The sequence below is a fragment of the Amblyomma maculatum genome, chromosome 4 (genome assembly GCF_055883805.1).
Source record: "Amblyomma maculatum isolate TAMU_Amacu chromosome 4, ASM5588380v1, whole genome shotgun sequence".
NCBI lineage: Eukaryota > Metazoa > Arthropoda > Arachnida > Ixodida > Ixodidae > Amblyomma > Amblyomma maculatum.
The window spans coordinates 138605474-138617003 of NC_139347.1; the positions used below are offsets into that span (position 1 = coordinate 138605474).

Consider the following 11530-nt stretch of genomic DNA (forward strand, 5'->3'; position numbering starts at 1 on the left):
GAGCAAACAAAAGCGAACTGTTTATTAGTGTAAATTATGTCCGACAGGCGACACGGCGACGCTCTTGTGAAATGTGGAGAAGCTATCCCAGTTTGTGCAGGCGCCTCTGCGGTTAAAGTAGCTGTGTTCACGCGGCTATCAGCAGCCGTTTGGTACGAACTGCATCCACGTTCTTAACCACGAGGTAGGTGGGAAAACATTTAAAATATAGGCATATTTTTGTTCCCTTTTTTTTTTGCCTTTTCCCAGCCGTCCATGCCGTTCCCACCATGTCTGCTACTGTGAATGCTGTCGGAAGGGCCATCGCTCAAGCAGTAAAAGCGTTTCACCTGGAACCTTTCAAGCGAGTCACGGTCAAATTCGACCCCTTCCACATCAATGCGAAGCCAGTGAGGTGGGTCACGCAGTGGGGAAAGGTTTGTTGGCTGATAGCTGTCCGGCCGCGTGCTGTGTGGCGCGCGCCGACTGCAGCAAGCCGCATAGTCAAAACGGTCCGTGCTCTTTGGAATATGCGTTCAAGTTTAGCCCAGGGTCACCTTCTGTGATCATACGACGGCAGTGCAGTTGACTGGCTTTGACGTCCTCGGACAAATTAAATGAGTTAGTGCCTCGTGCACGATAGATACCTCATCTACGGCATGCATGCATTCCGCGACAACGCGTCATTCCCTATGGTAATCATGTTACACTTTGTTGATCCATCTTCGTTTTGTAACATAGCAGACTAGCTATTAAAAATGGTGCCACCTTCAGGCAACGACCTTGTGACGTTGGAAGTGGGATCACGTGTACCGCTTCCCTGCTTTGCAGTGTTTCTGAGATCGTTTACCGCTACGTGGTCAGTAGTAAACTTTCTTGGTGACAGAGCATATCAGTGAATGAAGGAGTTGTTGCAGGTACACAGCAGGTTTTATCCGCTTCTGAAACTGTACAGCGACCAACATTTTGCAGTTGTCATTCAGCACAGGTGTTGCCACGGTTATGGACAACGCTGGAGCAGCTATAGGTCTCTTTCCCTAGCGTTTTAAATGCGCAGCAGCGTGTATCTCGCAGGCTTTCTACATCGGCTTGAACTTTTTTGGCTGTAGCCTAACTTAATAAATAAAGGAAATAAGTGCTGCAGTGCCTTCTCGTAAAATGTTCAAAGCATGCAACATATATCTTGCCGTATGTGCATTCTTCCAGCTCGATGCAAGGACGCGGGATCGAATCCCGGCCTCGGCGGCCGCTTTTCGGTGGAGGCGAAAAGCAAGGCGCCCGTGTGCTGTGCGATGTCAGTGCACGTTAAAGAACCCCAGGTGGTCGAAATTTCCGGAGTCCTCCACTACGGCGTCTCTCATAGCCTGAGTCGCTTTGGGACGTTAAACCACACAAAACCAAACCAAACCAAACCAGCTCGATGCATCATCGCCATCACTACTGCTGTTTGCATCATAGGCTGGCAGAAGCAAGTTAACAATTGTCTGTTTGGCTCCGACTTCTTTCATTGCCAAATGAAACGGGACTATAGTGCAGTAGATGGGAGCAATCTGTTGCACTTGTCAGATAGTAGAAAGATCCTTCGTGCTACGCTGGTTGCTTCACCAGCTCAAAGCTGAAGTACACACATGGTGTACAACCAGCTGTGTATGCGAGTTCATTTGTGATCGCAAGAGAAACTGTCCATTGCGCTAGCTGTTTGGTGTCGGGCAGCTGAAGGTGAGGGGGCACAAAGCAAACTACAGTTCACTTTTGATATCGCGTTGAAAGCAGCAATTCACAGTCAAGATGAATCTATGACAAATTTTATTTGGACCATTTTTTTTTTTTTTTTTTTAACTACTAATCAGTTGAATCTAGCATTTAAACCTTGAAATGTGCCGCACGTTTGATCTGTGAGTGTGCCAAGTGCCCACTGCCCCAACAGTGCTGGTGAGAGGATTGTAAGTACACAAGCAAGTTAGAGGCAACATATGGCCAAACACTCAGGTCAGCGCATTTTCGCTGAGATCTGTGCACGTAGCAATAAGCGTATAGAAGCAACTGCTGTGGTGCAGTTCGGATGTTGTTGCAGACTCGGATACGGCTTTTTGTTGCAGTTTTCAGTTCACAGACTTTACTTTTCCCAAATTTATGTGCATGACTGATCAGCCGTGCATAGAATGCAAAAACGAGCATAGGACTAAGAGAAAATTTCAGGGCATGCAGTGAGGTAACCCATGCATGGCCAGTGGATAGCATCAAGCAGAAGCACTGTTTGTACCTCAAAGGGATTATTTATGCAGGCTATCCTTGCTGCGATGTTGTGTATTCTTGTGCCTCAGCTCAGTTGCACGTGAAGCTTTCCTAGAGCTGCAATTAATTCATACAACGCTCGTCTGGCTATCAACTGGCAGTGGACTGAGACTTCACCTCTGATTTCTGCACATTGCATAAATGCCTGACATTGGGTGATTTATTGTATTTTTCATGCCCTGCCAACCCTGAAAACATTTTCAGCACCTTAAATCCGTAGTAAGCTGTGGCATAATACAACAGGAAGCTTTGGGTCCATACTGATTGCATGGATTTGGAAGCAGATGCCAGGGTTGCGTACTACTTAGGAGACGCCTAGAGTGCACTTGTTAGCACATAGTTTGCAGTGTGCAACACAGGAACTTTATAATAGAGATAAACAGAATAACACAAGCTATGTCTTTTAGAACACAGAAATTATTTCCATCATTATTTGCGTTCTCTACTGGAGAAATCATGTGAGCTTCCTTGTAGTATAAAATGGCATTGTTGTCGTCCACCTTAGTGGTGGCACTCACGCTCTATAAGACGACTCTTAAAAGCAGTCAGTCTCCATGAATGAGTGGTTTTGTGGAAGCACTTTGCTTGCCCTTACTTGGTCAACCTGTACACTTTCGTAGAACCACTTTTGTTTTGGTTATTGTGGTGGCATTTAACACTTTCCTCTGATGTTCATTTGTTTCATCCATATCTTTGGTATCTCTTCTAAACATCAGTCATTTGCCTGTATACACTTTGTACAGTGTATAAATTTTGTATACTTTTGTAGAAGTGGCTTCTAAAAATTTTAATCAGGATCTAACTTGCTGGGCGTACACGTGACTTTGTGATGTGTGGGTGGTCATGTGAGGGGGCACAAATCAAACTATAGTTCACTTTTGATATCGTGTTGAAAGCAGCAATCCACTGTCAAGATGAAACAATGATAAATTTTATTGGGACCATTTCTCTCTTTCTTTCTTAACTAATAACCAGTTGACTCTAGCATTTCAACTTTGAAATGCGCCGCATGTTTGATCTGTCAGTGCACTCTGAGTGTGCCAAATGCCCACTGCCCCAACAGTGCTGGCGAGAGGATTGCAAGTACACAAGCAAGTTGGAGCATAATATGCAGTGTTGCGCAGGAGTTAGCATATATTATTTTTTTGCCATCTGCATGGGACAGGAATTTTGTAGTCGAAGTGTCCAGTGAAATCTCAGTAACAGTGCTGCCTTTTTGCCTTCAGCCCTTTTAGATGCCTTTTAAAGATTTAGTGCCTCTTTCAGTTCCATACCTTTCCACGTTAGACTAGTAAACATACAAATTTGCACTGGTTACACAAGTGTTCGTGACATAGCAATACTCGCATTCAATTAAATTCCCTCATTTTTGTTTGTATATTTTTTATATGTGCCATATGTAATGTTTTTCACGGAATGGGCTGCCACACCAGTGACATTTTTCAAAAGACCTCTTTGACCACCCTGGCTGAAGGAATTCTCAAAACGTTAAAGGATGCAGCATGCAGTGGATGGGCGTAACACTAAGAGCTAGGGCAAAAAAAGAGTACGTAATTAAGAAGAAACTGCATGGTGAAGCATGACTGCCAACTATTCAGGGGAATGAATAATTCATTCTGCCAAGCTGCTGACACAATGCACCTCTGTGATGAGCAGAGTGTGTATGTTCTTAATCTGAGCAGACAAAATGCTATTCGTAAGCTGCTATTATGAGCCATTCAAGATAATTAAATGAGACGTAATATGCCATGCACCACGCCACTCAGTGGCCAGGGCACTCAGCTCTCAGGGTGAAATCCGAGCCATGTCAGCTTCTTTCCAATGGAGACAAAAGCAGGGTGCCTGTGCAACTGGGTGATGTCAGGGCACACTAAAGGACCCTAGGTGGTTAGATTTTCTGGAGCTCTCCACTACAGTGCTCCCCATAGCCCGAGTAACTTTGGGACATTAAAGGCCCACTGTCCACCCTCCGGTCGAAAATATTTTCTTCCCCGGTGACTGTGAGACTTCGCCCCTGGAACGCAAGGCCGCAAAATGTTTTTGAAAAGAGTAACTAATAATGCAGTTACAGCCACCGCAATCACCCGATTTATCCTGCCTCTCTCCTTCCGTTCCCTCGCAAAGGTTTTTCACTCTCCTGCCCGAGGTCGTCTAGCCTCCGCAATACAAATTCCCCTTCCTCCTCCGCGTTTGGCGGGAGGTGGGGCGTGGCTCTCCGCGAGTGTGAAAAAAAAAAAAAACGGTCGAGGGAGCGCGCTCCGCTGGATTCAGTCTGGCCGTGGCGAGGGAAAAGCGCGCTGCGAGCGGTAGACACCCATCCTTCTCCTGTCAGTCAGCGAGACGGACCAATGGACGTCGTTCCCGGTACGTACATCATTATCGGGGCCCGTCAGGCCAGCGCAGGAAGCGGTGAAGCTGGCTTCTCAAAGGAGAGCATGAGGGAGCTTTGAATTGTATTTTCGATGCTTTGCGGCGCGCGTGTCGCTGTACAATTTTGCACAGACTATCTCCGGTACCTGATCGAAACACTGGGCTCCTTTTCTTAAAAGGGCCTTCCCTGGACAGTGGCCCTTTAAGCCCCATAAGCCAAACCATAATGTGCCATGCAAACGTGGCAATGATTTGTTGCAGCAGTGAGCTCGGATGCTGCTGCTGCCAAATTCACACCAGTTATTGTTTTCCTATCATTGCAGCTTGGAATAGCTAGTGAGCCACTCCTGGTTGGCCTTGGCACATTTAGCACAGTGAGGTTGATGTAATGGCAGCTGGATCAGAAACCGCTTCCTTTGCAGAGACTTCCTGTTTGCTGTCAACATATCACGGGTGCGGCTGACCAACCCCGACTGCGCTGTCAAGACGGAGGTTGTGTGTGACCGGTCAGAGCCCACTATCGAAATCGCATACTGTAAGTACCCACTGGAATCATGGCTTTCCGGCTGATTTCCTTTTATTTTCTGTGCCAAAACTTCAAAGCTGGGAATCGCAGTTTCTTTGTCAAGTTAAGTATTGTTTACCTTTGTTTAAATTCCTTGAAAGCATTAACATGTCCGATTAAGGTAGCAATTCCTCACTCATTTTCAAGAGTTTTCAGATGACTCTGCACTCTTACAATGCAAAAAAAAAAGAAGAAAAAAAAAGAAACACGCATCAGCTGCTTATGCAGCAGATACCTCTTCCCTTCCTTCAGCAGAACCTTTGTGTAGTGAAGTCTCCAATACAGCAGAGGATGTTTGTAATGTTAGTAATTGACAGTGAAAGGGTGGGAAATTGATTTTTTGTGTGTGCTTATACAGACTGTACCGTCAAGTTTCTTGAGGCAAGAACCGTTGGATCAGAGAGCAGCTGCAGCTTCGTAGCATTGCTACCAGTCTACTATCAGTACTGCACGGCTATTATGGACAGAGCTCTGGCTTCTTATTTCTTGTTGTTGCTGAAACTGCAGCGTGGAGAACATAAACATTGTTGCACTGATTTTGAGCGACACACTTTGGGCATACCTGCATGGGCCTCTTGTGGGCTTTGCTTTGGCAAACTTTCCGGGACTGAATCATGTTTTAAGGAGTAGTTGCAGCTTGCTTCATGCTGTTGTGGGAGGAAAGTGAAACTGGACATTTCCGAAAGGTGTTTGAGAGAGTTCCAGTACGTTCTTCTTCTTGGCTCAGTGTTTGCTTTTGCAGGCATCAGAAGAACACAACTGCAACCCAACTGTCGTTCTTGCCTTTCAGATTTTTTTTTTTTTTATTTGCTCATGAGGAATATATTTGCTGGTACTGTTATTAAGGTGAGGAGTGGCAGAAAATCAGATGGGCGCATGAGGTTAGGAAGTTTATGATGAGGAGGCGGCCACAGCTGCCACAGGACAGGATTAAATGGAGAGGTACGGGAGAGGAATTTGTCTTCCAGGGAACTTGGGATGGCGAACTCTTTTGGGGTGGTCCCATAGCATCTCCTTCGTACATATTTAACAGACGGTTTTCGATCTGCTGCCAGATGCAGATTCTCGTAGGATGAAATACGTAGCCACATTTCAGCAGATATTATTGCGACTGTAGTTTCGGTTTCTACATAGCCCACTTTTTTTGTCAGGCAGCGATGTAAGACGAATAATTATTTGGAATGTAGTAGTCTCAAATGTGAACAAAAATGCCATCAACGTCTCGGATGGTTGTGCCACATATTCATCACCTTTCGTGTGATTCTGCTTTTCTAGCATAGATTTCTTTTATGACAGCAGCAGCATTGTGTCCGAAGATGACTTTGTGAGCTCAGACTTCAGCTTAGATGCTAAGTCAGGCAAATATCAGCCTGAAACTTTAACTAAGGGCCCAGTAGAATAGTACTTTCAGTTTGGCTCGCTCTTGAGCAGTTTTTCTATTTCTGTTAGCTTGGGTGTTGGCAACAAGGAAAGGTCTCGAAGAACAGCTTCTAGGCCAGATTTTGGATTTTGACCTCAAACTTTATTACACTCTGCCACCTTTTGCAAAACGTGCCTACTGACAGATAAGATTTATGCAGGATTCTGGTCGCCTTTTGTTCGGTACAGGTGCATTGAACTGGGTGGAGCTGTCATATTGCTACTTAATAATCCAGCAAACTCTCAACAATTCCATGTTTTTCAAAGCACCAGAAAAAAAAAGAATGTCTGAATTAACTAATAGTAGCTCAAATTATCAAATACGTCTGAAAAAACTAGCGAAACTAGCGTGAAAAACTGCATGATGAACGCCTGCATGATGGTTGTCTCCGTTTAAAATGATACCAAAGTGAGAATAACTTTTCTTCCTGATTTCGTCAAGTTCTTTAGTTTACGCACTCTGTTGGGAAGGCCTCTATTCAGAACAGAAGGCCCCTCTTCATAAAAACGCCCCGTTGCATTCTGATAATGAATCACTCCACATTCTACGTGGTCAAGCATTGTGGTGATGAAAGTGCAGTGAATTTGAAGAATGTTAGGTGTATTTGATCATTTTTGAATATATTCAAAAATTTCAAATATTAGTCTTTCGAATATTTGCACGCCCCTAACGAAAACCCAAAAATTGGAAGCTGTGCTATGAGCAGAGGGAGACCAAGGTGAAAACAAATATTATATATATTCAGCAGTGGTGTTACAAGAATGGCACGCCTTCAGAATTCACTTCACTAATTTGGCTTCAGTGCATTTATTTAGTGCAGTTGGGAGAATGGACATGTGAGATAACCGCTGTGAGAGCTGAATTGTCATCGCTGCTTCCAAACACTAAAAAAGAAGTCAGCAGATAGGCACGTCAAATTTTTACAACTAATAAATGAGGCGCAATGTAGCATCAATTTTTTCTGTATCCTGAAAGTTTTTAATGCTTTTTTTGTCATGCAAGCCTTTTTTTTTTTCGTCTTTTTTGGCAAGTTTTCAGAACGAGATTACTTTTTTAAATTTTTGGAGAGCTTTTATAAACTTTTATGTGGATCTCAAAAAACCATGTAAATAACGTTTTAGTATGTATCTCCAGTAAAACTTCTTCCGGGGCGAGTTGATTCGTATTGTTCATAATACAATTAGTGCGCAAAAAACACCCACACACGGGCAGAGTACCAACACACAGCACAAGCGCTCACTACCAACTGCTGCGTGCTGTGTGTCAGTACTCTGTCTGTGTGGAGTTGTTTTTGCACTCTAATTTTATTATGTTAGTATATATCGTACAGCAGAACCTTGCAAATACTTTATCAAATACTTTATGAAATAAAATTTCGCTTGCAAGGCTCTTGAGTCGCATGTTCTACTCCTTGATTCTAAAAAACTGAACATCAACAAAATGAAAATTAACTTACCTAATGCATATTATTGCGAAAGCAATACTACGCCAGGTTTAGGCCCATCGCATAGTCCGTGGCCGCAGTCACAAATGACTTTGAACAGCCGCGAAGAAGTAGTAGTCTCGGTCACCCGCAGCTTAGCTCCATATTCGGTTCAGCAGTGCTGAAGACTTCTCTTTTTTTCTTTTTTTTTTTTTTCAGAACAAAGAAAAAAGGCATCTTGCCACGTTTTGTGTAGTATGAAATTTTATTACAGTTTCTTAATTGTATATGCATGCTTTTTCAACAACTTGTAAATAGTTTTTTTTAAATTTCGAACAAAAAGATTTTTTTCATGTAAGTAAATATTTATGTTATATGGAATAGCATTGAAGTAGTAGCAGGGTTGGGTAGAGTTCGCATATATAAAAAAAAAAGCTTTCCCCAAGACCCCTCATAATCAGCTGCTTTTTTCACAGTCCTGAAAGAGTTGGAGTAGGAATGAAAAAAACGCTGTTTATTTTTAGTTAAATCTTGTTACAAGAGACACTGTTATAAGAGACACTTGAAAATTGTTTGGTTGGTTTTCCTATGTCTGCTATGTTAACAATATTGCATACAAGAGACATGGTTAAAAGAGACACTCGGTTACTAAGGACAACTTTTTCAGGTCCCTTAAATTCTTCACTGTTTAGAAGAGACAGAACCCAGGTGTGCTCATGCAATGCAGCCGAAGCGTACCAACTCGTACATGATACACTTAGATTCCCTTAGCTAAATTCTGTTCCATATCAGCATCCTTTTTGTTTTATATGTCAACAACTGAGAATAAGTGCTTTCCCATTATTGGGAAGTCAAAACGACCCCGTTGCTTCAGAGACTGGCATCGCAGTACTGTCGCCTACGAAGCAAATCAAAATGCATGAATGACATCATCATTTTTAACTCCTCGCTGTTAAAATGTGATCACAAGATGAAAGCCGAGAATCCTGATGTCTTTCTCTTTGCAGACAGTGCTTCTTGCAGCACCTAAGTTCTCGTACTCAAAGCCACCAAAGTTAATTTTCCCTCCAAACTCCACACCCTACCTTCAACCAATAGATACCGGCATTATGCACTCAGTCAAGTTGCTATACAAAACAAGGTTGGCAGAACACCTGTTGCTCGACAGGCAGCAAGACTGTATAATAGTAATTGATGGGAAGTTTGCTGTTCAGGTGGATTCAGGTGTCTGGAATGGCCTGAGACGTGAAGCTGTGAAAACCTTTCAGACAAGTAGGCTTTAAATGTGGTGACATGATGTAAGAGGGCCCATATATGGATACTATGGAAAGCTTTCTTGAAGCTTGGGCGAGCATACAAGAGACTGCTGAGGTACCAAAATCTTTTGAGGAATTCGTACCTGCAGATGTGGATCTTGTGTGCTCCCGAAGAGCTTGCAGACTGTGCCATTCTCGCGCAAGTAAATGGCACATGTGTTATAGCGGATGACTACGAGGACATTTCAGAGAAAAAGTGTCAGCATCTGAGGGTGACAAGCATGTAAGGGTGCTTTAAAGGTAGTAAAGCAACAGAAAGGCTTGCAAAGTGAAGTGCTTTACCTCCAGAATTTGGGAAGGAATACACTCTGCACTCACAAAAAATACACACTAGTATGAATAACTTTTTTAAGCTTTCCTGAACAATTTCCTGTTAATGCGTGTAAATGCATTTATGTGCTGATGTGCAGTAAGCATATTAATGCAGTGCTTTTAGAATTTTTGGTTACAAGAGACATCTTTTTGGGTCCCTTGAGTGTCTCTTGTAATGAGGTTTTACAGTAAAATTAGTTTAAATGAATCACAGCCTTTATTAGAGTGCCGCGTTTAATATAGTGGGTGCAAGGCATCTTCAAAAAGAACCTGGCGGTATTATCCCACAGCAGTATAAGCATTATGAGCAAAGCAGTCTGTTGCAGCAGCTCATGCCTTGCTCTCACTTATTCTGTGATATACCACTTCATGTTTGTTGTAAGTTAATAGGTGATTCCACTGGAAGTGACTATGACAAGAGCAACAAGCAGTTCGCTTTCACAGAAACAGAAATTGCAAGTCATTTCTTTAAAAAAAAAGAGAGCATACTAGTGGAGGTTTATATTTGCAGCTGGAGCACATCAGGTTTGAAAATATAGAGCAGGCGAAACAGGACAGGCATCCACTGAGTGTAAAGTGACTTCATTGCCATTTTGCAGCATGCTAATGATGTGGGCATGTAATGGCACATTACAATCGGCAATTCGGAGAGAGAGAGAGAGAAAACCTTTATTAGACGTAGGAATTCGGGGCGCGCAGGCCCCTGGGTCCCCGCACGACCCCACTGAGATTCAAGTGTTTATGTCCCTGAAGAGCATAACACTGGCAGCCCGGCCGGTGGCGATGGTCTGCACGGCCGGGTCCTCTGAACGCAGCAGGGTCTCCCAGTTCTCCCAGGTCTTCAGTTGCTCTAGGCCCCGCAGGGAGGGTCTGCCGGGCAGAGGGAGAGGATGTGGATTGAAGAGGCAAAGGGTTCTGGGCAATTAGGAGCAGTGTCCTAAATTCATGAAAAAGTATGGTATCCCCCTCGGCCAATGAAAACTCTGTATTCGAATCCAAATTGCCCATTGGAGCATATTTCACAATTTGCAAACAAGCAAATGTGCTGTAGATGATTGGTTGCAGTACGTAATAAAAAACTAATAAGAAAAGATGCAAGGAAAGATAAAAACGGTGATTTAACAACGCTTTCTAGGAAGCAGAATTCTTTTTTCAAAAGCAGGGTCTCCACCTTGCTCATGCAGTTGACCGCTGATTTCATAGTGTAATAGGATTGCTTTTGTTCTCGCATCTTAGCGCAAAATATGGCAAATCTCATCCAGTGTTGCGCTACTTGTGAACACTCGTTGCTCGTCCTGGGTTGCCTCCTCAGAGTTTATTTTTTTGTGCTGTGGTTCCAGTCTTGATGTATGTGTCATAACATTTGCTACATAATTAGTGCACCATGTGGTTCATCTGCAGCAGACGGACGGCGGGCGCTTATTCGGTGCGGCCACCTGAGCAGCCTGGAGGTGCTGCAGGTGGCAGGACGCCTGGCAGGCCAGCCAAAGAGCCATGACCAAGACGGGTGAAAAGTTGACGCCCCAGGCAGAGCTGTTCATGCGCGTATATGGACAGGTGCCTGCCTTCCGTGACATATTTGATGAGGAGACCTTCTACATCTTCGCTGCCTGCTTTGTGCTGACCACCTGCCTCGTCGCCTTCCTGCTGTCACGGTTCATCACCCTGCGGCCTGTCGAATAGGCCACATGTTATGCTGCCCACTTGGCGCACATACCAGATGCCCACACTCTTGTGTTGGCACCACTCTGGTCAAGTCAAGCATCTCTAGTTATATTTGCACTCTCCACATTGTTCTTGCCTAGCAAGGGATGTCAGCTCATGTCATAGTAAATTTATTCGCATCTGAA

General features: G+C 43.9%; 2 protein-coding genes across 3 annotated transcripts; both read left to right on the forward strand.

The window, feature by feature from the left end:
* Positions 1-2: 2 nt before the first annotated feature.
* On the forward strand, positions 3-11330 carry mRpL53 (mitochondrial ribosomal protein L53). Of its 2 annotated transcripts, none has more exons than XM_084602580.1 (4): positions 3-152; positions 250-394; positions 5067-5179; positions 11082-11330. In XM_084602580.1, the coding sequence occupies exons 2-4, from the start codon at positions 270-272 to the stop codon at positions 11189-11191; spliced, it is 348 nt and encodes a 115-aa protein (XP_084458706.1). In that variant the 5' UTR covers positions 3-152; positions 250-269; the 3' UTR covers positions 11192-11330. The 2 variants fall into 2 exon arrangements, with proteins under 2 accessions (XP_084458706.1, XP_084458705.1); XM_084602579.1 differs by having other exon boundaries at positions 29-184.
* LOC146193141 (uncharacterized) lies at positions 11175-11530 on the forward strand. Its single transcript, XM_084602581.1, has one exon. The coding sequence runs from the start codon at positions 11175-11177 to the stop codon at positions 11361-11363; it is 189 nt and encodes a 62-aa protein (XP_084458707.1). The 3' UTR covers positions 11364-11530.

Excerpts from the sequence above, each read along its gene's own strand:
- mRpL53 (XM_084602580.1), top strand. The coding sequence starts at position 270 with ATGTCTGCTACTGTGAATGCTGTCGGAAGGGCCATCGCTCAAGCAGTA. Across the intron at positions 395-5,066 it reads ATCAATGCGAAGCCAGTGAG|AGACTTCCTGTTTGCTGTCA; the intron begins GTGGGTCACGCA and ends CTTCCTTTGCAG. Across the intron at positions 5,180-11,081 it reads CACTATCGAAATCGCATACT|CAGACGGACGGCGGGCGCTT; the intron begins GTAAGTACCCAC and ends GTTCATCTGCAG.
- LOC146193141 (XM_084602581.1), top strand. The coding sequence starts at position 11,175 with ATGACCAAGACGGGTGAAAAGTTGACGCCCCAGGCAGAGCTGTTCATG.